This window comes from Dipodomys spectabilis, unplaced genomic scaffold (genome assembly GCF_019054845.1).
Source record: "Dipodomys spectabilis isolate Male_0828 unplaced genomic scaffold, ASM1905484v1 ptg000108l, whole genome shotgun sequence".
Classification (NCBI taxonomy): Eukaryota; Metazoa; Chordata; class Mammalia; order Rodentia; family Heteromyidae; genus Dipodomys; species Dipodomys spectabilis.
Window position 1 is genome coordinate 13,910,559 of NW_024870785.1, and position 26,846 is coordinate 13,937,404.

General features: G+C 42.3%; 2 protein-coding genes across 2 annotated transcripts in view; both read left to right on the forward strand.

The window, feature by feature from the left end:
• The window catches only part of LOC122114352 (myocardial zonula adherens protein), a 74,694-nt gene extending 69,837 nt beyond the window's left edge, over positions 1–4,857 (forward strand). The window contains exon 13 of the mRNA XM_042687456.1: positions 3,934–4,857. Within this exon, the coding sequence (XP_042543390.1) occupies positions 3,934–4,030 (97 nt within the window). The 3' untranslated portion in view covers positions 4,031–4,857. The remainder of the gene's footprint in view (positions 1–3,933) is intronic.
• A 14,040-nt stretch (positions 4,858–18,897) lies between these two features.
• On the forward strand, positions 18,898–25,633 carry Polr2m (RNA polymerase II subunit M). The gene is made up of 4 exons (XM_042687458.1): positions 18,898–19,152; positions 21,595–22,239; positions 23,474–23,678; positions 25,247–25,633. The coding sequence occupies exons 1-4, from the start codon at positions 19,040–19,042 to the stop codon at positions 25,391–25,393; spliced, it is 1,110 nt and encodes a 369-aa protein (XP_042543392.1). The 5' UTR covers positions 18,898–19,039; the 3' UTR covers positions 25,394–25,633.
• Positions 25,634–26,846: the final 1,213 nt, after the last annotated feature.

The window sequence follows — 26,846 nt, forward strand, 5'->3', positions numbered from 1 at the left end:
AAATGTGGTTTCCAACAAACTCATCAATTACGTGTGTGTGTGTGTGTGTGTGTGTGTGTGTGTGTGTGTGTGTTCATCTTAGGATTTGAACTCAAGGCCTGGGTGCTGTCTCTGAGCTTTTTTGCTCAAGGCTAGTATTCTACCACTTGAGCCAAAGCTCTACGTTCAGCTTTTTTGGTGATAATTGAAGGTAAGTGTCTCAGACTTTCTTGCCTGGGTTAGGTTTGAACCATGATCTTCAGATCTCAGCCTCCTGAGTAGCTACAATTACAGATGTGAGCCACTGATGCCTTGCTACATGAATTCTATCTTAATAGGTACTATTCAAAGGAAAATATTCCCATAGTCATAAGCACCAGACACATAGTAAGTGCTTTAACAATGCTTGTATTTTTTTCTCTTATTTCTGTTATATCAATCAGAACACAGAATACCTTTCTGTCCAAACTTATTTTTGGACTGTGTTATTGGTTCTGTGGGTTAACCATTTTTGTGTTCTTGAAATCCAGTTGTTTCCTACTGATCAGCTTAATAAAATGTCCCACTTCTTTTTTAGAAAGGTTGGGGTATGAATGCCTGTTTTGGAAACCTGGAAGGGTCACCTTTATAAATATTTTTGTGTTTTATGGGCTTTTTTAAGATAGTGTCACCAGAGACCATTTGTGTGATGTGGAATTTTCATAGGAGTTGGCACACATTGCCATATGGTTTCTACCCCTGACATTCCTCTAGTGTGCCTGGCCAGGTCATCAGGGATTCCTGAAGGGCCAGGTCCCATGCATTCTTTTGTGTGGCAGGTGACAATGTGACTGCTTCTCAAAACTCCCTACCCTTCTGGCTTCCCTGTCATCTATCTGTGGATTGAAAGCTCTGTGTCCAGCCTGTGGGAGCTTCTGAAATAACGTTATAAAGACAAGTGAGAGGTGGCTGCCACCCTCAGGGAATTTAGGTAATAATGGAGACATATACACACAGTGGGTGCTGTAGGAGAGGCTTTCAGCGCCGTGTCAGAGCTTGCTTAATATTAATCTTCAGGGTGTCTGGGGGATGGAAAGCAGAAGAAGACATACTGGATCTCCTGGGGGAAGCCATTGGGACATTTATGATGTCTTATGATTCTCTTACTTCTGATATACCCTGTGTATCACTTTGTAACTGACTAAACATGGGAAATTAGAGGAAAGGGAATTGATTCTCAAATTCACATGCATTTGCTCACTGAATCGGTAAGGACAAGGAATGTAGCTACAGTATCCACAAATCTCAGCACCATACAGTTTTTCGTATCACAGTCCTAAGTATAGTAGGGCCCTTACTCCATAGCTTCATTCAGGACCCCAGGACTCTTCCATCCAGTGACGCCTGGGCTTTGGGAGTCCTTTTAGCTCCTCTAATGCATCCTCTGCAAAAACAAAAAAAGAGGGGCTGGGAATGTGGGTTAGTGGTAGAGTGCTTGCCTAGCATGCATGAAGCCCTGGGCTCAATTCCTCAGTACCACATAAACAGAAAAAGCTGGAAGTGGCGCTGTGGCTCAAGTGGTAGAGTGCTAGCCTTGAGCAAAAGAAGCTCAGGGACAGTGCCTAGACCCTGAGTTCAAGCCCCAGGACTGGTAAGAGAGGGGGGAGAGGGAGGGAAAGCTCGAGAGAGCACGAGCGCTAGCCCAAGACTGGAAAAAGAGAGGGGGGAAAAATAGGGGAATGAGAGAGAGAGAAAGAGAGAGAGAGAGAGAGAGGGAGGGAGAGAGAGGGAGGGAGAGGGAGGGAGGGAGAGGGAGAGGGAGAAGGAGAGAGAGAGAGAGAGAGAGAGAGAGAGAGAGAGAGAGAGAGAGAGAGAGAGAGAGAGAATATGAGCATGGAGGACTATGTAGAAAGTTGTACAGGTCAAACCTGAAGTACTGTGAGTTGTTTTTTGTCCATTTAGTCACATGATCCACCACCTAATTGTAAGGGAGGCTGACAAAAGTGGTTGAGTTATGGATTCAGGAGGAAAGACATGGGATTTGTCACCAAATCCTTTTAATTCTGTGTTCCAAAACTTTCCCTCAATTTTCCCTATGACGTTACCTCTGGTGCTCCAGTTGGAATTCTCTTGATCTCTCTTTCTCTTCCTAACTAGTAAGAATTTCCTCACCTTCTGCTTCCAGACTAATCTTTCCACAGGCAACTATCAACAGTACCAGAGGAATCTTGCTAGAATATAAATATGAACACATCACAGTCTTCCTTAAAAAGCCATGGTGGTTCAATAGCTCCTTCTCCACTCTGTGGATCTGTCATCTTGTATCATACTTCTGATAGGAGGCCTGGCCTTGTCTTCTGCTACTTCCTATTGTAAATTCTTCGCTCTGCTGGTACCAAATATGTCTCTATTCCACATATGCAAACTGTGGGCTCACCCTTCTTTGCCCTTACATACCTTATACCCCTGCCTAAAATTCTCATCTTCCCTCAGTCCCTTTGCGGAATGAATACCTGGCATCTCTTAGGATTTACCATCCCTGTGCAGGTGTGAATGTCTTAGCATGTTAAATTGTTCTGCCTTCAGCTAGGCCATCATGTATTCATTCTTGTACTGTTCATTGTTCTGGCAGGGAGGAGAGACTGAAGAGAGTTCAAGGAATGGGCTGTTTACAAATGTTTTGGTAGCTGGAAGAGAAAGATGGGAGCTCACAGTTCTCAAGCTCACAGCAGTAGGAGTTGTCACCACCTTTGTCCATTTTACATTGCTCTGACTGAGTCTAGGAAGGGTGGTATCACAATGGTGAATATGTGTGGTTAACAGGTCCAGTGGTGAGATAGGAAGCAAGAGACGGAGGAAAAAGGGTCATTCTTTTTTTTATAACAACCTGCCCTCAGAAACGAATTCACCCTACCAGATATGATGCCCTCCTGGTAAGTAGCATTAATCCATTCATGAAAGTAGGCTCCCCATCACCTGGTACCTTCCTTAGGCTCCACTCATCATGTCAACATTCCCATGCTGAGAAACAGATTTCTAGCACAAATCCCATGGGGGGGGGGGGTTGCACTCAAACCACTGGCTTGCAGAAGCAGGAGGAAAAGGCTAGCAAAAGAGGGCAGAGCTATAGCTGTGACCTTTGGGAAAGGCATTGAGTCAGCTACCCAGCTGTGGCCTGGCTGGGAGGGAACAGATGCACTGACCTCTTTTATCACTCATTCTCTGATCACCTACTCCCATCACCCAATTGGTCAAAATGAACTGAAAACTAGAGGGCAAAGAACCCATCAAAATTGACCTTCAGATCAGTACAGAGCAAGTGGGGAGGGGGAGAAAGTGGATCTGAATGGACAAATGAGAAATATTCAGCAGAGCTGTTTATATCTCTAATATGGCACCTAACACATAATTAAAATGATTTATGTACATATTTTTCCTGCCAGATGACGAGTCCCTTGGATGCACATTTTTTATTCTTCTGAGTCACTGATAACTAATATAACCTTTAAAAGTTGCGTAAAAAACTATGATCCTGTCGTGGTCTATTTGGGCTGTTATAGACTTGGGAACATGTACACAAGAGAAATTTATTTCTTGCTATTCTGGAGATCAGAAAGTCCAAGACTAAGGTCAGCAGATTTGATCTCTGCTGAGAACCCACCTTCTGGTTCATAAACAACATCTCCTCATTGTTTCCTCACCTGGAAGACGGGATGCCACACATGAAGGTAGAACCCTTATGACCTAATCACCTCCAGAAGTTCCTACCTCCTTCTGATATCACCTTAGAGGCTAAGATTTCAGTATCTGAATTTGGGAAGCAGCCGCTCTATTGCAGGTCCCTTTTGTAAAGTTTATGTGAAATACTAAACTGCATTGTTACAATCTTTTTTATCTTTCACTGCTAAAGAGCCAGTTCCTAGAGCTGTCTTAGCATATAAAGATTGTAATCATCTTCTGTCTTTTCTCACTTAGCCCAACAGGCAGGACTCGTGAAATTGTGATGCCTTCTAGAAACTACACGCCATACACGAGAGTCCTGGAACTAACCATGAAGAAAACCCTCACTTAAGGCATTCGAATCCATGCACTTCAGAGGCAAAAAGGGCCTGGAGTCAAGAAAGGGTGACTGTTACGTCCTCATGAACAAGAAGCCAGAATGGAAACTGCTGTAGCTCCGCTCTGCTTCTAAGACAGGAAGGAGAGTGAAGATGGAGGAGGGGACAGGCAAGGACAGGTGTAAAGGTCACAGGACCCTGTTGTGTGCTGCATTATCATTTGCTTTTCATGTAGACACTGAAATCCTAACAGTATTTCACCATTTGTTTTTGTTTTTCTATTTTGCTACTTTGGTTGGGAGTGAAACGGGCATTGATTTGAAATTTCATATTATTCGCAGCAGCATTTGTTAGAGCATGAAGGTTTGTTTACCCATGAAAGTATTAGAAACAGTGTTTCTCTGGTGCAGCAAGGCTGTCAATGAGAAGTGTGGGCACCTGGAAAAACTTGAACCCAGAGGGGAGAATTCCCAGCATGCACTGCTCTCTCTCTTTGGCCATGAGGAATTGTGCTGGGCTGTAAAAGCCACAATTAGATGGTGTAGGCCAGACCAGCTTCATCCTGATATGCTAATCCCTTGCTTTAATTTGTGCCTTACGTCTTTACTGGACCTGAAATCACTATATTTATTCAACTTTTGATTTTTTTTGTTTTCGTTCACACTTTAACTTAAAGAGAATTTTGTATGTTGTGGAAATTTAATCATTTAATGTTTTGTATCAATTGATATTTTTGTTAAAGGAATGAGTAATCTATTCATGCATGCTCTAGTTTGTTAGTATAACCTGTATTGCCTTTGTTATTACAACCTGTTTAATAAATACCATATATTTTGTTCTACTAATTTGTATCTGTGTAGAACTACATGTAAAAGGAGAAGAGTGCAGACTGCCAGCCTGTAGAATAAGTGCCAAGGTCAGATTATGTTGGTCCTACAGTCACTGTGATCCACAGAAGTATAGCTCTGTGTGTGTGTGTGTGTGTGTGTGTGTGTGTGTGTGTGTATGTGTGCGTGTCATTCCTGAAATGTATTTAGTTGGTGTACCTTCTGAAAAGAGTGAAATACATTCATGATCACAAAATACAAAATAGTTCTTAAAAATCTCCCACCCCTTTTTTCCCCACCCCCTTTCTTATTTTCCTCATTTTGGAAGAAAAAATTTAAGGCAAACAAAGCAATTTAGTTGAACAAAATACTATGAGCTGGGATAATCTAGAGAAAGCCACGCTTTAGAAACAAATATGTATTTCAACTCTGGCTACAGCACCTTGGGTGAGTCACCAAAGCTCTGTGAGTATAGTTCCTCTAACAACCTGGGTTCCACATGTACTTGATAGGGTGGGCCAGTTCAACGCAGAGCTGACACGCGGATGGGATGGGGATGGGCCCTCTGGTCAGCAAATGCTATCCTCCTGGAGGTTTGTTTAAAAGCATTATTGGCTCATATGTAGCCTTCTGTGGTACAGATGTTCTAACAACAAGAAACTGTGCCCTGTGGAAATCATCAAGGAGAAGCATCTCAGGAAAAGGCTGTCTTCAGGACCCAGGGGTTGGGGAAGCTGGACTCAGAGAGGGACAGAGGGTCCTGGGACCCCCCAGGTCTCTAAAAACTCTGGTCTGAAAGTAGTGATTTAATGTCAGTTTTAATGAAACTAAGAAGTAAAAACCATTCTGTAACCATTTCTATATTCTCTTCTTTCTCTCTCTCTTAAAACAAGCTAGAAAAAGAAGAACTTAGAGATTTTAAATTTAAAGAATATCAGAGATCATTCTACTACTGGGGCTTTTGCATTTAAAAGTACATCTTGAGTAAAAGGAGAATTCCTTACATCACTTAACTATCCAGAAGACTATTAAAGAGAGTTTCTACAGTGTACAGACTGAGAGAATTGTACAGAGAATCCTTCTAGATAGACTGTCAAAATTACCTCTAGTGACCCAATCCTTCATCTGAAAAGAGTGTCATCCAGGAACCTGTTCATGAGCATGAGTATTATGTAGAACTGGATGAACTCTAATATTGTATAACCAATGTATCTCACTGAAATAAAGGATGGCAGTATATATGGGGGATTTTTTTAAAACTATAAAAATGGCATCTTGCAAGAAGGTTTCCAATTAAAATTTTCATTCCAGCCCTTCCTGGCTTTCTTAAAAATATTCATACACACAGATGTCACTTGTTTCATTTTAAAAATAAACACAACCCTCTATGGAGAAGCAGAATCATGTGGGTTTTTTAGAATGTCAGCTTCCCAAGCTGGGTCATGAGTATGGGCACGTGGAAGTCACTGAATCAGTCTATGACCCTGGACCATGGGAGCATGGTCAGTTTCTGTCTGGTGGGACGGATGTGAAAATGAGTGAGTTAACCCTTCAAGTAAGAATACTGCTTGTGACCCAGTGAACACTCAGAAAATGCTGCCTGTCACCAGAACATACCTCCACAACCACGTTTTGCTTATCAATTTTCTTGGACTGCCTCACAGTTGTTAGGCAGGTGCTCCACCACTTGAGCCACACCACTAGTCCTTTTTACTTTGTTATTTTTCAAAGAGGGTTTTGCTTTTTGCCTGGGCCAGCCTGGACTCCAATCCTCTTATCTGTGCCTCCCCAAAAATTGAAATAGCAGGCGCACGCCACCATACCCAGCTTTTTAATTGGTTGAGATATGTGTGTGGGAGGAGGGGAGGTGTCTCATAAGCTTTGTGCTTGGGCTGGCCTTGAATGGTGATGTTCCCAATCTCTGCCTAAGTAGTTAGGATGATAGGAATGAGTCACTGTACCTGAATTATAATCATTTTTATACACATGTGCACAAATAGACAATAGTTAATTGGCTTCCATTGCATTGCTATACCATGATTTAATAGTGCTATCCCCTAATGAAATCCCTTAATGGTATTTTGGAAATTACTTTTACTGTTTTTAAAGCAATCCTCTGGTGAACCATCTTGTGCTCACGTCTTTGCACATCTTCCTAATCATTTTCTCAAGACACATGCTAGAAGAGAAATGGTTAGGCCAAAAGTAATGCAAGGCTTAGGTGCATTTGCTCCAATCTGTCCCCTGGAAATCTGTGTCCACTGAAACTCACCAACAGGATGAGAATGTGAGTTCCTGACTCTTTTGTCAAAATTAGGGACATATATATAGATATATTTATATCTATATATATATCTATATATATATGTATATTTAATGGAGTATATAAAAAAACCTGTCCCCCTAAAAAGCAGTGAAATATGGTCCTTTGGGATATTTGCTTTGGATACCTGAGCTCAAGAATATGCAGGTGTGAGTTGTTCGTTAGAGGTGTCTCTAGGGCCAAGAGAATGCCTAGGCAACTGACAGGAAACAGAATCGAAGGAGTGGGAATCTCCCCAGAACCTGAAACTAAAGAGTCTGTTGCATAGTTAGCCACAATCAGAGCCAGTCAGGGAGACAGAAAAGACTCAGGCCACGTCTCCAAGGGCAAATTTTTGTGATAGCATTGGAGAGAGGACCAATGCATGGGAAGTCAGACTTACTCATTTATAACAATCTGCTCTTCCAGGAGCTAACCAGCATACCCAAGAGCAGTTATATATCTCTTTTAGTGACAGTACCCTCAGTCTCCTAACCACTTTCCACTTAAAGATCACATCACCTCTCCACATCACATATTAGGGGTGAAACATCTGACCCATAAACTTTTTTTTTTTGGGGGGGGGGGGAGACAAACTACATGTAAGCCATAGCAGAAGAGAACTGGATGAACAGAGGGCTAAAGTGTATCTTCTTTTCTTCAAATACAAATGTAAGAATAACTCACTGGGCTTTATCATGGAAGGCATGGCCCAAAAGGAAGAATGAAGATGTGTTTCCAGAAAGACCAGGCAAAGACACCAAAGGGAGACTGCTACTAGAATTTGGCTACTAGAATTTGACTGCTACTAGGATTTAATAACTAATCCATGGTACAAAGCACCCATCCCTTCCTTTCCTTTCCCTCCTTCTCCTCTCTCCTCTCTTTTCCTTTTTTTTTGCTTGTGGATATCCGATGATTTAAGCACCAATTGTTGAAAGGAGTACTCATTTCCTGCTAAATTGCCCTTGCACTATTGTTAAAAATCAATCGACTAGAGACACATCTAGTTCTATACTCTCCACTCTTATATTGATCTAGTTGCCCAATACACACTGTCTCAATGGCAGCAGCTTAATCACAGGGTCCTAAAGTCAGGTAATACAGGCTCTCCACTTAGGTTTCCAAAGGAAATTGTTTTGCCTATTGTAGGCCCTCTGCATTTCCATACGGATTGTATACCCTGTTGATTTCTGCAAAAGGTCAGTTGATATTCTGGTTGGGATCACTCTGAATAGACATGGCGAAAGAGAGCACCCAGAGCTCTCCTGGTCTAGCTGGGAGCACAGGGTCAGCCGCTGGGTGTCAGGGGCCTCTTTTTTTCTTCCTCAGTTTGAACGGCACTGGGTTAAAAAACCTCCACAGAATGTATTTTGATAATGATATAGTATAATCTTTGTGGAATTCTGAAGAAAATATTATAAGAAACATTCATATGTGCCCAAGGGCCATAAAACTGATGTAATTTGAATGCAATAAAATATAAACAAATGGCGAACAGTTCTTGAGGGTTTTCTCTTAATTTTTCAACACATACTTTAGGGTTTTAACATACAGCGTTTACAGCATTCACCTTCCTGAATGAGGGGTGGGAGGGAGGTTGAGAAATAATTAGTAGGCAATTTTTTGGCCCTGGGACTTTACTTGTAAATGTTTTCTTTGGCAGCCATACTCTTGAGAACAGGAAGTTACTCTCTTGTTACAGATTTAAGACTTTTCTGAGCCAAATAACAGAAAGCTGGATTAGTTCTGAAATGAAAGGGGGGGGGGGGGGAACCAACTCGAGGCTCTTGCTAGAGATTAATGACATCTTGCAAATATTTTAATTCTCCTCTTTCTTCTTAACTTGCCACCTCCTAAACAAAACACATTCAAACTGAAAACAACTTCACTGGTCCCTTTGTAGCCCAACCCTAAAATAAAATACCTTTATTTAAATATTTCTGGGGACCTGGGGGGAAGGAAATGAGGTCTGTTTCAAGTTGACCTCTTTGGTTACAAAAATCCTCAGAATGAAATTTGAAATAAAGATATTAATATTTCCACAGTGATCATAAAGATTCATAATTTTCTTTGACCTCTTGAAATGGCTTCTGTCATAGATGAGAGTGTTTAGGCAAACTCTGTAAACAATACCTACTTGCTAAGGGAGCTAGTTGCAAATGTTTCTTTAGAACTTGTTCAAAATGGCAGGATTCTAAAGATTGGACCAGAGTTGTTCTCAGTCTCCCTTAGAGAACAAGGGAACTGGTTCTCCCCTTCTGCCACATCCCACCAAAATCTTGAGTCTCTACTTATATAGATGGGCCTGGCAGGATTAACCAAAAAAAAAAAAAAAAAAAAAGGAATTCAAACTCCATTTTTGCATTTGATCTACCAGCTTGTAATCTGAAAGAACATTGATTTTATGAATTATTTTAAGTACCATTTGTGAAGATTCCTTTTTTTTTTTTTTTGGTCAGCTCTTCAGCTCAAGGCTAGAGCTCTACCACTTGAGCCATAACGCCACTTCCAGTTTTCTAGTGGTTTTCTGGATATAAGAGTCTCACGGAGTTTCCTGCCCAGGCTGGCTTTGAATGTCGATCCTCAGATCTCAGCCTCCTGAGTAGCTAGGATTACAGGTGTGAGCCACAGGCGCCCGGCTGAAGATTCTTAAAACAGAAAACCTTATAACACTTGGAGATTGTGAAACAGAGATCACTTTCCTATTATGAGTGTAAATCTTACACTGGTGATCTAGAAGATTCCATGGTATTAAGATAACTAAAAAGAAGAAGAAAAAAAAGAGCTTGTACTCTTTAGCACTTGCCCAGAATGCCCAAACTCAACTACCGTAGAACATAGGAACCCCTGGGCACTGGTGGAAAGGGTGGGACAATGGGGATGAATGGCAGGTAGTAGTGGCAGGGTGTCCCTGTGTACTGTAAGTACATGTCCACTTTACGTCACTCAGCTTCATAATTTTGAAAAGCACTATGCTGCCAAACAAATCCATTTGCAGGCTGACTGGCTAAAGATCCATAACTTACATCATTTGGCTGACATTAGCCAATGTTTTTCTTTCTGTGTGTTATCAAGAAAATACTCCTTCAAACTACCTTTTTCTTTAGTGTGCCTGGTATGCCTTCCACATCATCTATTAGTTTGCTTGTCTTCTGCTATTTTGACAACCTCAGGTATTTTTTTTTAAACCTTATAAACAATCTGAAAGAACTCAGACCTGTCATCCCTTAGATATAAAAATTAAATTAAGCCCAAGAATCCTAGGTGATGGAGAACACTGTCCAGTCCTGTAAGATAGGGGCAGCTCAGGGAGTACCCCAAAGGTTGATAAATCTGAAACCTTGCCAGTGTTGGGTGAGCATTTATTTAAAGAGAGCTACCTGCTTTCTGGTTTTACTACATACCAAATATTTCTTCTCAACATTTATGAGCTTAAATAGATGCAGATGTTGCCAGAGAATGTATTATAACATTAATCATCTTGGGATCGTATAATTTAAGTGTTGAAAGGCCTCTTGGAGCTTGTCTCCTTCAACACCCTCATTTTAAGCTAGAGGAAACTGAGGCCAACAATTAATTGACTTGCTACAAAGTTAGTGGTCCATGAACCCTCTTCCTTAAAAACATAATTTGGCATTGACTAATTTTACCACCACTGCCTTCATCCTCTCATATGGATTGCCTTTATCATCCTATAGACATAAATCAAGGTGACCAGACCTAACTCTGGCCAGGTCTAGTGGGAGGACAGGAGTAGTTCGTTTTCTCCTACTCTAACTTGTGGCAAATCACCACTTTCCTACTCTGTGCCTCTGATGTGTGTTCATGCTGTAATTCAGACTTGCTTCAATTTGTGGGAAGGGGACAGCTCCCTTCCCAGTGACATTTGAAGAAGACGAAATTTTTATCTACTTTTTTGTCGGTTATGGGGCTTGAACTCTGGGCCTGGGCGCTGTCCCTCAGCTCTTCAGCTCAAGGCCAGCGCTCTACCACTTGAGCCACAGCACCACTCCCAGTTTTCTGGTGGTCTATTGGAGATAAGAATCTCATGGCCTTTCCTGCCCGTGCTGGCTTTTAACCCACATCCTCAGGCCTCAGACTCCTGAGTAGCTAGAATTACAGGTGTGAGCCGGCGGCGCCTGGCAGAAAATGAATTTTGAAAACTTATTCTAAACAGACTTTGAAAATTTCCTCCCTCATTCCTTTTTTCTTTCTTTCTTTTTTTTTTTTTGGTCATCAAGATAGATTTAAATCATCCTTTCTCCGGCACAAAAGAAATACATACAATCATATCTTAATTTTTGTAACCACTTATGATATACAATATCCTAGATGCTTTACAGAAAAAGATATAATGGGGCCCTCTAAGAACAGGATGCTTTGTCCTCCAGCAAACACTTTGAACTAATTCTAAGCCATTTAGTTTTGATATCCTCCCTCTTCTCTTTTTGCCTACCCTGTTCTCTGAATCCTGGATAAAAGATCTTCTCAAGTTTTCCTATTACTCTGATCCCACAGCTATATTTCCTCTTACTTATCCTGAGATTGTTCAAAATGCCATCATATTCTTCCGTTCCCTAGTCTAAGATTTGACTCTTTGAATGTAGGTTATTACTTCAGCTGAGCTTTTATGAGAAAAACATTTGGATCTAATTCCTGGTCACACGTAAATGACTGACAGAGCATAGCCTTTACAGAAGTATGTATGGTAAACCTCCCCCTCCCCACCAAAAAACAATCTGTGAATTAACCAAATGATGTTTTCAATGGTGGAATTTCAGCCAGTGTGTCAAAGGAAAGTAAAAGTCAAGAGGAGGAGAAAATATTTTAAATCTTGTTTTAGACTGTATATTCTAAAAGTGTGTGTATGTGTGTGTGGGGGTTAGCTCCCATGTCTATACAGTCTGAACTGAAGAATAGTACTCTAAAGGCTAGTACTCTTAAGTAGTTCTTTTCCAAGGACATTTTTATCTCTGGTTAATGAATTTATTCATATTAAAAACATCATGATTTATTACTCAATCACCACTGATCATATATTTAATCAGGAATCTTGAGTAAATTTGCTAACTAAAAAACAAAATGATACCATACGTTTGATGATTTTTCTCCCTTCCCCCATTCTCTCTTCCCACACAATCATGGTCATAAAACACTGTGGTGGTCTGAAATGGGAGACATGTCACTAAACAAGCTCAACCATGTGAAAGTTTGGAGAGAGAGAGAGAGAGTTCCAGTCCTCCAACTAAAATCTTATTGGGCTGAGGTTTGCTCACCAGAGACTTTGTGTTTTTCCCCCCATAGGCAATTGCCCCTTTGATTAATCCCATTTCCCTCAGTCCTGGTGTGTCCCCCACCCCCGCAGCTGAGCAAACAGAGAGGCAGTGGCAATTTAATGTGCTTCCTCCCTCCAACCCTCTGAGAAGAGCGGTCTGTTCATCTTGTTCATAAACCACAGAACTGAATGGACTTGGAGAGAGTGAGGATCTTCTGTCGGGATTAATTTTAATAGGCCACAGTCTGCCACCCGGGAACCATAGCCTTGGTAAATGGCTTTAAATTACTATTTGCTGATAAAAAGGGAGATAGGAGCTGAAAATCTGGTTCCACATTTCAAACAATTTGGATAACTAAGGCAAGAATTTACTTTTAGTGTGGAGTGCATGCACTTTACAACCTAAACCCTTGGGTAGCAGAGGAAAACTTTTTGCTGTTGTGGGATCAACATAAAATAGAAAGGTAGAATGTGACATTTTGTAGAAGTTTTAGTATTTTAAAGCGGGAAGGGAAATGAAGAATCTGTCTATGAATTCCTAAGGATTTGTGAAAGCTGTGTGATTCTGATTTCTGTACATGGCAGGCAAGTGTTCTACAGCACTAAACCACACCTTCAGACCTTTATATATTTGATTCTGAGACAGGTTCTGATTTGCCCAGGATGGCCTCAAGCATGATCATCTTCAGTCAGTCTCTCTAATATAGTTGTATTGCAGTCATGTGCCACCATGCCCAGCTCAATACTCTATTTTTTGATAGAATGTTAAAAAGTAAAAAGCAAAGCCAGGCATTGGTGGTTTACACCTGTAATTCTAGCTCCTAAGGAGGCTGAGATCTGAGGATTGCTGTTCAAAGACAGCCCAAGCAGGAAAAGTCCCTATCAACAAGTAACCATCAGAAAAATGAAAGCAGAGCTGTGGCTCAAAGTAGTTGAGTACTAACCTTGAGTGAAAGAGCTCAGGGACAAGGTCCAGGCCCTGAGACCAAGTCCCACAACCAATAGCAAAAAAGTAAAAAGTACTTGCTGTATGTTTTTTTTTTCTATTACTGTAACAAAACATCTGTGGCTGGATAATGAGTAAAGATGTTTATGTAGCTCATAGTTCTGGAAGTTTAAGAGCATGTCATTGGTAATAACTAGGTTCTGGAGGTGGCTTTGTAATATATGGTGCCATTGTGGTGTAAATGCAAACCAAAGAGAGCAGTCATATAGTGAAATAGGAAGCCAGAGATCACATTCAGGGGTCAGGTTCACTGTGACTTCTCCAAGGTCCTACCTCTTTAAAGTTCTACAGTACTTCCCAAGCCATCTCACTAGATAGCAAGCTTACAAACACTGAGCCATTAAGGAATACATGCAAACCACACCCAACGCTAACAACCAATGTGAGAAAACAGAAGTGGACAGCTGGGAATTCCAAAGATTCATGTTTTCTAATTTTATAACTGATTGTCAACTCTGTATTGAACAAATCACTCCCAGGCTTGACTTCTAAGGAGGTAAGTCTCCCTAACTTAAGGAGGCATGGTGGGACTATGGGTAGGATGAAGAAGCAAGGACTGACTGTGGTAGAGGCTGAAATGAGAAAATAAGGTTCTGAGTGCACAAAATGTTTGCAAATTCAAACCACGACCCAAAGAACAAACAAGTAATTAAAGCCCACAGAAAAAAAAAAGTCAGTTAATCAGCCAAATCCAAAGTAATCCCCTTGTGTATGCACTTGCCTGCTCAGTTTCTCTTAAAGGCACCTTAATTTTTTTTTTTTTTTTGGATTGGTTGTGGAGCTTGAACTCTGGGTGCTGTCCCTCAGCATTTCAGCTCAAGTCAAGTGCTTTAACACTTGAGCCACAGTGCCACTTCCGGTTTTCTGGTTGTTAATTGGAGATAAGAGTCTGATGGACTTTCCTGCTGATTGGCTTTGAACTGTGATCCTCAGATCTCAGCCTCGAGTAGCTAGGGTTATAGGCATGAGTCACCAGCACCCAGAGCCAAGACACCTTAAATATATGTCTCACTTTGTGTGTGTGTGTGACATATTTGTCTTGGTAAATTCATTGACAAACTCATGGCTCTGAAATCCATGAATTTCTATTTTTAATAATGTTCAAGAAATGTCCTTGTACATCTTAGTGACAATGGGATGGTTATAAGTCATCTTCACATCTTTCATATGATTGATGAAATTTCAGTGTCTGCATTTTTCTTCCTTTTAAAACATAGTCACATGCATTCATTTACTGAGGAAGATTATCTAAGTACTATTATTTTTTTTTTTTTAAAGCAAAGGAGCTGAGTACCAGTGGCTCATGACTTCCTACCTTCTCAATGGGCTGAAGGATCAAGATTCTGCCTGGGCAGAAAAGACTCCATTTCCAAAAATAAGCAGCAAAAAGCAGAGCTGGAGGCATGGTACAATGATAGAGCACCAGCCTACTAGCTGAGGCCCTGAGTTCAGTACCATTAAAAAAAAAAAGGAACAGAGACAAAACAAAACAAAAACCTCTAAACACACTTGTTTCATTTTTTACGGTGAATGGGCTCTTTGCTAAGCAACTGGAATTCTTCAGGAAGGATCAGGTGCTGCTGTTGTGTGGGTTCCACTTCTTAGGGGTCTCACTGATTGAACTGATTTAGCAGCCAACAGGTAAAATCTCTGACATTTGTTTTGGCTTTGCTTTTTTCTCATTTTTAAAAAAAATCTCAGTTCTATATCTTTTTCCACCGACACTGAATGAAATTTCGTGCACTAGATCTTGTGATGTCTGATGAATTATGAAAGAATCATTTGCCTATTTTTGTCCTAAAGATGAAGGACAAAGGGCGAACCAATGCAACAACAATACTCACAAGGCAATATGTTGAATATGAACTTTACAACTTGGGGGAGGGATTGGAATAGAGAAAATTGGAGAAAAATGAGGGAGGAGGCAACAATGTTTGACAAAAAAAATGTACTCACTACATTACATATGTAACTATAACCCCTCTGTACATCACCTTGACAATTTTTTAAAGTGTAATTTTGTTGTAATGGAAAGTTTCTTCATTTGGCACATTTTCTAGTTACTGAGAACCAGATCATTTGTGCATGGATATTGGTAAGAACACAGATTTGTATTCTGATATGTTGAGGCCTTATGCCCATGTTGTATAGAAGATTCTATTCCACACCACCGGAAATATCTCCACATAGTAATTATGGTTCATACTTGTATTAGAAGCTTAATACTTGCATATACAAGAGATGTTTCATTTACAAAAAGATTACAGAGGAACAGTACAAAAAAAATATGAGAGTAGATTCTATCAACTAGTATCTCCTACATGTGCCAGGGGAAACCCCAAAACACAAGCATTGTTTCCTGTCACATGTTACAATTTTGTTAGAATCTCATTAGTATAGACCAAGAGTGCATAGAGTGTGGCTTAGGAGTGGCTATGGCTACAGTTTGGCAAACTTATAATTACTCCAGAGAGCCAAACTGTAGCCATAGCCACTCCTAAGCCACACCCTATGCACTCTTGGTCTATACTAATGAGATTCATATAGCAAAATACTTAAAATAATGTTCCGAAGACTTTAATAATCTTTTAGCCCTAGCTAAGAAATAAGGCTTTTGAGTCAGGTGGTGGGTTTTTTGTTTTGTTTTGGTTTTGTTGGGGACAGCACCCAGGCCCCAAATTCAACTCCCACAATTATAAGTTTATTTGAAGATTCTGTCTCTTTGGAGGGAGTTGACTGTGTTTATATAACATCATAAGATTGAGAACAATTCAATTTTTGGTACCAAAGAATTGGAAGTGGTTATGGGGGTAATAGCTGTCCTAACTTTCCTAGGTGATTAAGAGTCATGCTTCTTTATTCTTCTTACTCTTTCCTTTGGGACAGTTTTCTTAGCTGAACTATGGAAACAAGGCAAAAGCTGAATTTGGTACTTATTACTCTATCTTCCTTTTTTGTGTTTTGTACTTTTTGTGATTATACTGGGTCTTGAACTCTTGAGCTGTTTGCTGAAGGGCTGGTGCTCTACTACTTGAGCCACCCCTTCAGTTCCAACTTTTCACTGGTTATTTGGAGATAAGTGTCTTATGGGAACTTTCCTGTCTAGGGTAGCTTTGAACTGTAATTCTCAGATTTCAGCCCCCTGAGTAGCTAGATGCCAGTAGTGTAAACCAATGGCATCCAGTATGCCTTTCCCTTCTTAATCAGAAATAAACATTTTCAACAATTTTATACAGTTGGAACTAAAGTGAAGATTTTCAAATAGATGGAGTAGAAAGAGCAGCTGAACATTATGGTTAGAAATGTGCTATCAGGGCTGGGAAGGTGGCTCAGTGGTAGAGCGCTTGCCTTGCATGCTCAAGGCCCTGGGTTCGATTCCTCAGCACCACATAAACAAAAAGAAAAAAGCCGGAAGTGGCGCTGTGGCTCAAGTGGTAGAGCGCTAGGCTTGACCTGAAGAGCTGAAGGACAGCACCCAGGCCCAGAGTTCAGGCCCCACGACCGGACCCCCCCCAAAAAAAAAAAAAAAAGAAATGTGCTATCAGAGGCAGGGAAGTTGGCTCAGTGGTAAGTGCTTGCCTTGCATGCATGAGGCCCTGGGTTCGATTCCTCAGCACCGCATAAGCAGAAAAAGCTGAAAGTGGCCCTATCTATGGCTCAAGAGATAGAGCGTTAGCCTTGAGCTAAAGAGCTGAGGGACAGCGCCCAGGCCTAGAGTTCAGGCCCCACGACTGACAGAAAGAAAGAAAGCAAGAAAGCAAGAAGGCAAGGTGCTACTATCTCTTACTGCCTCCCCTCCCCCAATTCATTTTCATTTTAGTGTCTCTGTTTACTGATGAAACAGTGAATTATGAAAGACTGCTTGTTGAACACCACCCCACTAACATATCTCCTGTGAGACTTTGGAAATGGAGAAGAGGGGATATTTTCCCTTGTTACAATGAGTTTGGACTGATACAGCAGCTAGTTGTGGCAGAAGCCAGACATCTCATGTCCTGTAGTGCCTGAGACAGTGCCTCAAATCAAAGTCCTGCTCCACTGAATCTCTGGTATGAAACACTGATGGGCCCTAAGGAACCTTCCAACTTTAAAGAACATCACTAAAAGGCTGGGAAGGTGGCTCAGTGGTAGGGTGTTTGCCTTGCATGCATGATGCCCTGGGTTTGATTCCTCAGCACCACATAAGCAGAAAAAGCCAGGCGTGGTGCTGTGGCTTAAGTGGTAGAGCGCTAGCATTGAGCTGAAGAGCTGAGAGACAGCGCCCAGGCCCAGAGTTCAGGTCCCACTGACAGACAAAAAAAAAAAAAAAAAAAAAGGAACATCACTAAAGTCTGGGGCATCAGGTCACATAGTCCAGTCTCTCAAATCCTACTCTGTAATTTACCTTATTTCAGTAATAGCTAACTCCTCGTGTGTGTGTGTGTGTGTGTGTGTGTGTGTGTGTGTGTAATTGCCAGTACTGGAGCTTAAACTCAGGGCCTGGGCACTGTCGCTGAGCTTTTTCATTTGCTCAAGGCTAGCACTCTACCACTTGAGCCACAGCTGTCTTTTGCTGGCTAACTGGTAGGAGACTTACAGACTTTCCTGCCAAGGCTAGCTTTGAACCTCTACCCTCAGACATCAGACTTCAGAGTAGCTAGGAGTATGGGTGTGAGCCACCAGCACCAGGCTTTCATTCTTTAGATTTTTTTTAACTTTAGTTTCACTCCTCGGAGGGCTCCCCACCACCCAAAGTACCCGTCTAATTTTATTTTATTTTATTTATTATTATTTTTTCAGTCATGGGGCTTGAACTCTGGGCCTGGGCGCTGTCCCTCAGCTCTTCATCTCCAGGCAAGTGCTCTACCACTTGAGCCACAGCGCCACTTCTGATTTTCTGAGTGGTTTATTGGAGATAGGAGTCTCACGGACTTTCCTGCCTGGGCTGGCTTTGAACCGCGATCCTCAGATCTCAGCCTCCTGAGTAGCTAGGAGGACAGGCGTGAGCCACTGGGCCAATTTTACGATTTTTAATTGTTCAATTTTTTGGAGCAATGTCTCCTTCCACCACTCTGCAAGTATCATAACAAAGCTTGAATTCTCAGTTCACTTTTGCTAGATTAGGTCACAAAAGCACTCAATATCCACATATATATATATATATATATATCCACATAGCTATATATGTATATGTCTATGTATATCTTTGAGACATGGTTGTGGCAGCCCAGGCTGGCCTCGAACTCGATATTCTCTTACCTCGGCGTTCCCCGGGGGTTATTATGCCACCACACGCGGGCGCGCCTCAAGCGAGGCGGACGGCCGGCGGCCGCACGAGCGCCCCAGCGCCGAGAAACGCGCGCGCCAAACCGCGCCGCTTACGTCACCTGACGCAACTTCCGCCCCTGGGCGCGCCTCCGGGCGTCCCCTTCGCCCCAGTCGGTGTCTACTTCCGGCGTTTCAATAAAGCTCGATTCGACTCGAAGAAGAGCTGTTCTTCCGGGAAAATGGCGACTCCCGCCCGTGCCCCGGAGTCGCCTCCGGCCGCGGATCCCGCACCCGCCGTGGGGCCTGCCGAGGAGGAAGCCGACTGCCCGCCGCCGCCGCCTCGCCGACCTCAGGTCCCGCAGAATGTCCTCGCTGCCCCGCGGCTTCGAGCCCCCAGCTCCCGAGGACTTGGGGCCGCGGAGTTTGACGGAGCTGCGGGAGATGTTGAGGCGCCAGGAGAGACTTTTGCGCAACGAGTAAGCCGCGGGGTCCCCCCCCCCCCCCAGCCCGTCTCCTCCCCTGCCCCGAGTCGGCGCCGGGCTGCCCGGGCGCTGCCTTTCCCCGTCTCCCCCCCCCCCCCCCCCGGCCTAGAAGGTCACCTTGGCCCCCGGTGGATCCCCGGCCGCCCCGCGGGCCACGGCGCGGCCTGCAGCGGCCCAGCCGAGCCCCGCGCCGGCCGCGTGGGGACGGTGCCCGGAGGGCGGGCGGGCGGGCGCTGCCGCCGGGGGGGGGGGGGGATATTCCATCAGCTCGGCCATGTCCTCCACCCCTTGGCACATCTCTGTCCCCTTCGCCAAAACGTGTTGACAGTTGTCGTGTCTAAATGGACCCAGGTCCGTACATCTGCCCTTACTGGGTCCGCACAGACTCTTGGCGTGTGCGCGCGCGCGTTTGCGTGCGGGTCTGTGGAGGGCGGAAGGCGGCTTGAACTCAGGACGTTGGACGCGCTGTTCCTGAGCGTTTGCTCAAGCTTGTCCACTTGAGCCACACCTCCGTTTCTGGCTTTTTTTTTTTTTTTTGGTGGTCGTTTGGAGGATGAGGAGTCTCGTGGACTTTTCCTGCCTGGGCTGGCCTTGAACCAGGATCCTCACATCTCAGCCTTCTGGGTAGGATCACACGCACCAAGCCACTGGCTCTCTAGATCTACTCTTAATGGACCTCGATCTCTCTAGAGCTACTCTTTTTTTCTTTTTATCTTCTTTTTTTTTTTTTTTTTTGGTGGGTGTCTGTCCTGGGGCTTGAAATCAAAGCCTGAGCACTTTCCCTAAGGTGTGTTGCTCAAAAGTAGCGCTCTACCAGTTGAGCCACAGCTCCATTTTCAGCCTATTGGGGGGTAATTGGAGATTAAGAGTCGCATGACTTTCCTCACCAGGCTGGCTTGGAACCTGGATCCTCATATCTCAGCCTCCTGAATAGCTAGGATTACAGGTGTGAGCCAACCAGCACCTGGTTTCTATATGTACCTTTAAAAAAGCATTTAATGACTTTGTTTATGTGTTACCAAGGAATGGAACCCAGGGGCTCCTGCATACTAGGCAAACACTACCACAAAACCATGATCCCAGCCCATATGTACTCAATGGAACCTAGATTCTAGGTTTATTTATTGATTGGTCGGTCATGGGGCCTGAACTCTGGGCCTGGGTGCTGTCCCTCAGCATTTCAACTCAAGGCTAGTGCTCTACCACTTGAGCCACAGCGCCACTTCCGGCTTTTTCTGTTTATGTGGTGCTGAGGAATCGGACCCAGGGCCTCATGCACGCAAGGCAAGTACTCTTACCCACTGAGTCACCTTCCCAGCACAGTAGATATTCTTAATGGAGGCATAGGATATAACAAGTGATTTATTAGGCAACACGAAGTTGCACTCTCATTCAGCAGGTAGACTGGATTTTAAGCAAGGGAGCAATAGGAGGGTGTTTTTCCCTTAAGCAGCTTTATATAATGGCTTGATGCAGGATGTTTTGAAGGAGTAAGAAGCAGAAGACATCAGGATATTTTCAGAGAGGTTTTCAACAAAAAGACTGTGAAGAGGGGTGAACTGGAAAGGTAGAATTGTGGAAGTGTGACAAGTGGAAGAGTTTGAATCTATAGTTAACAGACATGGCTATAGATTTCTGATTTGTATGGAGAAGCACTAACAAAAATAGAAAATGTGGAGTTGTGAGAGGGATTTATTTAAGGTTGGTTTTAAGTATGGTATGCTCTGCTGAGGGGAGAGAAAGCTAGACATTTGGTTCGCGAAAAACTGAATCATTAAAAGCTGTAGACATGAGCCTAAGACTCAGGAGAAAAAGGCTGGGGAAAGAAAGGATCTCAGTGGCAAAGAGGTGTTAATATGTTGAAATTGCTGGATTTAGTGGATGTAGTGTCAGAAAAAGAATACTGGGCCTAAAGTGTAAACTTCACTATCCACTTATATAACTAAAGAAAGAATTAGAAAAAGAATTTCTGTTATTCAGCAAAAGGAACAAACACTTCATGGGAGGGTTCCTAAGTAGAGACCAGTGTTTTCAGTTTATGAGCTATGTTGTTAACATAGCAGTAAATTAACTTTTTCTTGTTTTATCTAGCAAAAGTTACTCACTAATCAGGAACAACGGAGATGTCTTTAAAACACAAAAATATACAAATCTATGTTTCATTTCAGAACAATGATGTCATATTATGAAACCTCTGGAAAATTCCACTGTGCCCATTTGAATCTAAGGGACCAATGGCAATACTATCTTGAAATTATGAAATTTAGCCTTAAGGACCCATTCTTCAACCTCCTGGGTCTTGGAGATCACATCTCAAAAAGTGTTATATTTTTGGGACCATCTTTCAGAGGAAAATATTGTGCCTTTTAAATGTTATGTCTGAAGTTTTATAAATAAAATGGTTCTAATGTGTTTATATGTTTTTCCATTTGACAGAAAATTCATTTGCAGATTGCCCGACAAAGGTAAAAAGATCTTTGGCACTGTTGCCAAACTGAAAGCTGCCATTGCAGAACGTGAAGAGGTTAGAGGAAAAAGTGAACTGTTTCATCCTATTAGTTTAGACTATAAGCTAAGGCAAAATGCAATTTCAGGAGTTGATGTGGATGTAGATAAGCCCCAGAATTCTGACCAGATACTTGATACTTCATCACCAGTTCCTGGCTGTTCCCCTGTGGATAGCATCAAGTCATCTAAAACAACCTCAGAAAAGCAGGGACTTGTGCATCCTGCTCACAAAGACAATGAAGACACTCCAGAGGCTGAGTACACGGTGAGCAAGGGCCCAGCTTCCAACAGCAGAGCCAAGGGATCTTCCTCATCTGAATCTATTGAGCATCTCTCCCAGCATTGTGCTTCAGATCGAGACGACATCTCCTGCAGCCTTGACAACCTGTTTATTGACAGGTTAAAAAGAATCACACTTGCAGATCAAGGTGAACACCATTCAGAAGAAAAACTGAGTGCTGAAAACTCAACAGACCTTTGCAGTGGGACTCCTAAGAAGCCTCATTACATGGAAGTGCTAGAAATGCGAGCTCAAAACCCAGTGTCCCTGCCACATAAATTTAAAACCAACGTGTAAGTGTCATTTGAAACAGACCTATTATAAGTATGTGTGAAACTCAAAAAGTTGGAAGAATGCTTTAAGTTGAGGGAGTCTGTGTAAGCACTATTTGGAGATAGAAAACATTCTGGGAATACTTAGACCAGAAAACATTCTGGGAATATTTAGACCAAACTGGCTGAAGTGGAGGATTCCTTTTGAAAAATAACATTAGTTTTTAAACTATATAATTGAGAGAAGTTTTAAATAGCAGATGGGGAGTATTAAACTCAGGATGCTTAGCCAACATTTTCTAATAAACAGAGTTGGAGGGAGAATGTGTTAATGGGTTGTTGTTTTCAGCACCATTTGCTAGTGTACAGCTCACCCTTTGATGAATCCATAAGTTCAGAGAAAAGCATTGCAGGAGCTGGTAGACTCAGCATAAAGTGTCTGCAAACTGACAAGTAAGGGGCAGAGCTGTGGTGACACAGTGATATGAAAATTTTACTCCTCACAGAGATTAGGGGCTAGAGAAGGACCTAGGATTTATACCTTGGGTGCAGAATATTTATCTAAAGTTTTTTTTTCTTTGTTTTGTTTTTTTGTCAGTTGTGGGGCTTAAACTCTGGGCCTGGGCCCTGTCCCTCAGCTCTTCAGCTCAAGGCCAGCATTCTACCGCTTGAGACACAGCGCCACTTCTGGTTTTCTAGAGGTTTATTAGAGATAAGAGTCTCACGGACTTTCTTGCCTGGGCTGGCCTTGAACCGTGATCCTCAGATCTCAGCCTCCTGAGTAGCTAGGATTACAGGCATGAGCCACCAGTACCCAGCTAAAGTGTCTAAAGTTTAACCCCCTACCCTAGTACCTGTGATATGTTATACTGAAACTGTTTATAAACAGGGAAATGTTTATTTCCCTCCACTGGACAGTAAGTTCTTTTATAGATGATCTATGACTGGATTTACTGGGGGGGGGGGGGGGGGGGACGGCAGGAAGCAGGGGAAATAGCTTCAGTTCAAGTATAAGGTGAGAGAAGGAAAAGAAAAGATGAAAGAGCAGAAGTTTGTATAACTGAACACCACCCATGTTACCATATGAATATGAATAAACTGCTTACTATTTATCACAACCTTTGTAGGAGAATTACATGTTAGGATTAAAAGCCATTTTTGTTTGCATGCGACTGACTACATCTATAAGAAGAATGACCGAGTGTTTGATTGTGTATGTAAAAGGAAAATAGTCTGATAGTCTGTTTCCCTCTAGGTTGCCATCACAGAAAAATGACTCAACTGGTCATTGTCAGAGGGGAGAGCCGCCTGTTTCCTCAGAGGAGCGGCGGCGCAGGGATAAGCAGCATCTTGATGACATCACTGCCGCGAGACTCCTACCACTTCACCATTTGCCTACACAGCTGCTCTCCATAGAGGAGTCTTTGGCTCTTCAGAAACAGCAGAAACAGAATTATGAGGTATTTATTCTGCTTTTCTTGGCTTTGTTTCATGCTACTTTATGAGCTGATATTTACTCCAGGTAGCTCAAGGAGGAAAGGATTTACTAGAAGGGAACTGGTGCTAGAGAAATGGTTCACTGAAGTCAGGCCCTGAGACAATGTGCCACTGATTTTCAGTGTCACAAAGTTAGAACAACAGGCAGCCATGGAGGCAGTTACAGCTGTATATATGCAACATTGGTGTAGCGATTTATCAGGAAATGTGGGAACTGATTGCTTACTTTCACATTATCTGCCTGCTCCTGCTGAGATAGTAGAAGCAACAGTTATTCTTGTACTTTTTGAAACCTGTGTATCAGCTTCTCAGGTGCAGTCTTAATTCAGAGTTCTGCCAAGAGAATCAGGGGAATGTGGTTCCAAAAGAGGCAGTGCAGGAGGGTGGGAAGACAGTGTTGTGTTACTGCAGACATGGGCTCTGTGCTTCAGAGCATAATTTGTGAGCTGTGGGGAGAGCAGCTCCTACCTTAGGCATGTTAATCACATTTATACAGTACCCTCTCCAAAGATCCATGTGCTTTGAATTGAATTTTCAACATGTATATTGACAAAGCCCATGTGCAGATTAGTAGGAGGGAACAAAAATTAAGTGTGAGAACTCTAGGGGGAGTAGAGATTAAATAAACTTAGTAACTGTGAGTCTCCAAGAAGACAACATGCTGATCTCTATCCACATTGCTCAGCTAGATAGATTTTAGGCAGGTACCATGCACCAGCTAATTTGTCAGTCTGACAATGGCTTTTTATAAAAGCTCAACTGGCATTTTTAAGGTAGTCTCCCCACTCTACCCCCCATAGCCAGTTTTCTTTCAGCATATTAAAATTACTGCTAATTATCACTGTGTTATCAAAGAAATGCTTTCTAAGTTGTCTCTGAGATCTGAAATGCCTGCCTAAGACATATTTAGATTGAATTGACTCTTCAGCCTGAAATTGGCTTCCTTGGCACAGTAATAACAGGAGCCCCACCTCGATCTGCCTTTAGTATCTGCAGCTTGAAGGGTGAGGTACGATGGCAGTCACGGATGTGGGGGACAGTGTGGAGAAGCACGCTGCCACTGTGAATTTCACTTGGAGTTTTTGTTATTAATTTCTGACTTTCATTTGGAGATGGGAACTTGGCATGTTATACTAATGTCTAACTCCAAAACCTAGAGACCTTGACTTAACTCAGAAGGAAGGTTTTTGTTATTTGGAGAAATCTAGTGATTTTCCACGTAGGTCAGGTTGTCTTGTGTGTGCATAATGGTATGTGTGTATACATGCATGCGCCCACATACTTAGTATATCTGTGCTGTCATTTGCTGAGCTGATGGATCCTTTTCTTGCGCAGAGGTAGGTTATTCCAGGATAGCCAGGCTTTGCCCTGTGTCTCTGCTAGGACATAACTGTCAGCCCCTTTGTATTGCAAGTGGGGGTGACACTCCTTTATCTCACCTTTTTTTTTCCCATTGAAAGGAAAAGGATTTGAATGTGTAACTTGGGCCCTTGCTTTTTTCTATCTTTCTTTCTTTTTTTTTTTTTTAAAGGAGATGCAAGCGAAGCTCGCAGCACAAAAATTAGCTGAAAGACTGAACATTAAAATGCAGAACTATAATCCAGAAGGAGAGTGTTTGGGGAAATACCGAGAAGTAAAGGATGAAGATGCCGGGCAGTCCTCTGATGATGGATTCTGAAGATGGGCACTGGAATAATCTAAGCCTCCCACTGTCGAGATGCTATTATCTTACATCAGACTTCCTAACAAGTATCAAGATCAGTGTCAGACCTTGAGGGGAAAATTTCATAAAGTTACACAAAGGTAGCTACAATAGAAAGCCCATTGATCTTTCAGAAGATGATTTTTATGTGTTTGAAAAGTTTAATATCCAAGTATTGTGTTTAACCACATTGTATTAAAGTTTTGCAGTATGTTGTGCACTTGTCTGGTATTTTAGTATGTAGTAAAGCACATTGGTGAGTTTTTTTTTCCTTTAAGTCAAATGAAAGCAGGTAATTTTGCTTTTTCCTTATTTTTACCTCTATTAAATGGCATTTATTACATGTCTTTCGGTGTAATACTTGGTTGTTTCAGACACCGAATATGAGTTAAGAAGAATTGGTTCCCTCCTTTTTTAGGAAGGGAGCAGTGGAGGGAATTGAGGCATGTTTTCTTGGAATTAGTGAGATGTGGGGTGTGAAATACCCCAGAAAGCACTCAGAAAACGCTCCACAAATGTTTGTCCCCTCCTTTTATCTTAGGAAGACTGTCCTCTTGCTCCTGCTTATGAATGAGTAATTTGAGGAGTTGCTGGATGGTGGAGGGTCTTTCTAGAGGACCAGATTTGCCTACAGTAACTGAAAGGACTGCACTGGGTAGAAGTAGTGTTCAGGGTTTACCTGACCTGAGTTCTTTGCCTACACAGATGATAGTTCCATGTGTAGAGCTTCATGTTTGGAAAGGAAACCATTTATTTTAAAGTTATAGTTGAATGGTCAGCACATCGCGTTTATTCCCCCAAAGAGGCTTTTATAGACTGCGGAAACTTCTATCTCATATGTACATGTTGTTTTAAAATGATTATATGGTTGTCTCCAGAGAAATGAACACGTTCTCAGAAAATTTCTTTGTCTAATATGTGGAATCTTTAAAAGTATTGAAAAGGAAAATAAAATAGTAATTAAAGCAACTTCAAATGCTAATGGTGATACTTTCCTGGTATTCAGTTCAATTTAACTTCTTTAAAAGGACTGTGCATACATGAAACCCAAATATATTTAGGGTAGATGCCAAAAGACCTGGACTTGTGCCAGAAGGCCTCCATTCTACATCATGCAGCTTTTCACAGAAGGTCTTTGATTCCATCTTGTACACATTCATCCCTTTGAGGGAGGGGTCTTCCTGGTACCCCTTATCCTGGCACCAAGCAATGCAAAGCCAGCCCTCGGTGGTCCCTCTGCCTTTCTGTTACCTTTCAAGCATGTGTACAGGTCTTCGTTGCATTTTGAGTTCTCTCTTCAGTTCCATTAGCCTATTTTTTGTAATATTATACTACCTTATTTCTGACAGTTTGGTAGTAAGGGTGCAGCCAAGCCTGCCATCTTCAAAGTGGCTTGCACACTTTGGGCCCTTGGCATTTTCACATAAAT

Coding starts and splice junctions, on each gene's coding strand:
- Polr2m (XM_042687458.1), top strand. CDS start 19,040: ATGTCCTCGCTGCCCCGCGGCTTCGAGCCCCCAGCTCCCGAGGACTTG. Junction 19,153..21,594: donor GAGAGACTTTTGCGCAACGA/GTAAGCCGCGGG, acceptor TCCATTTGACAG/AAAATTCATTTGCAGATTGC. Junction 23,679..25,246: donor AGCAGAAACAGAATTATGAG/GTATTTATTCTG, acceptor TTTTTTTTAAAG/GAGATGCAAGCGAAGCTCGC.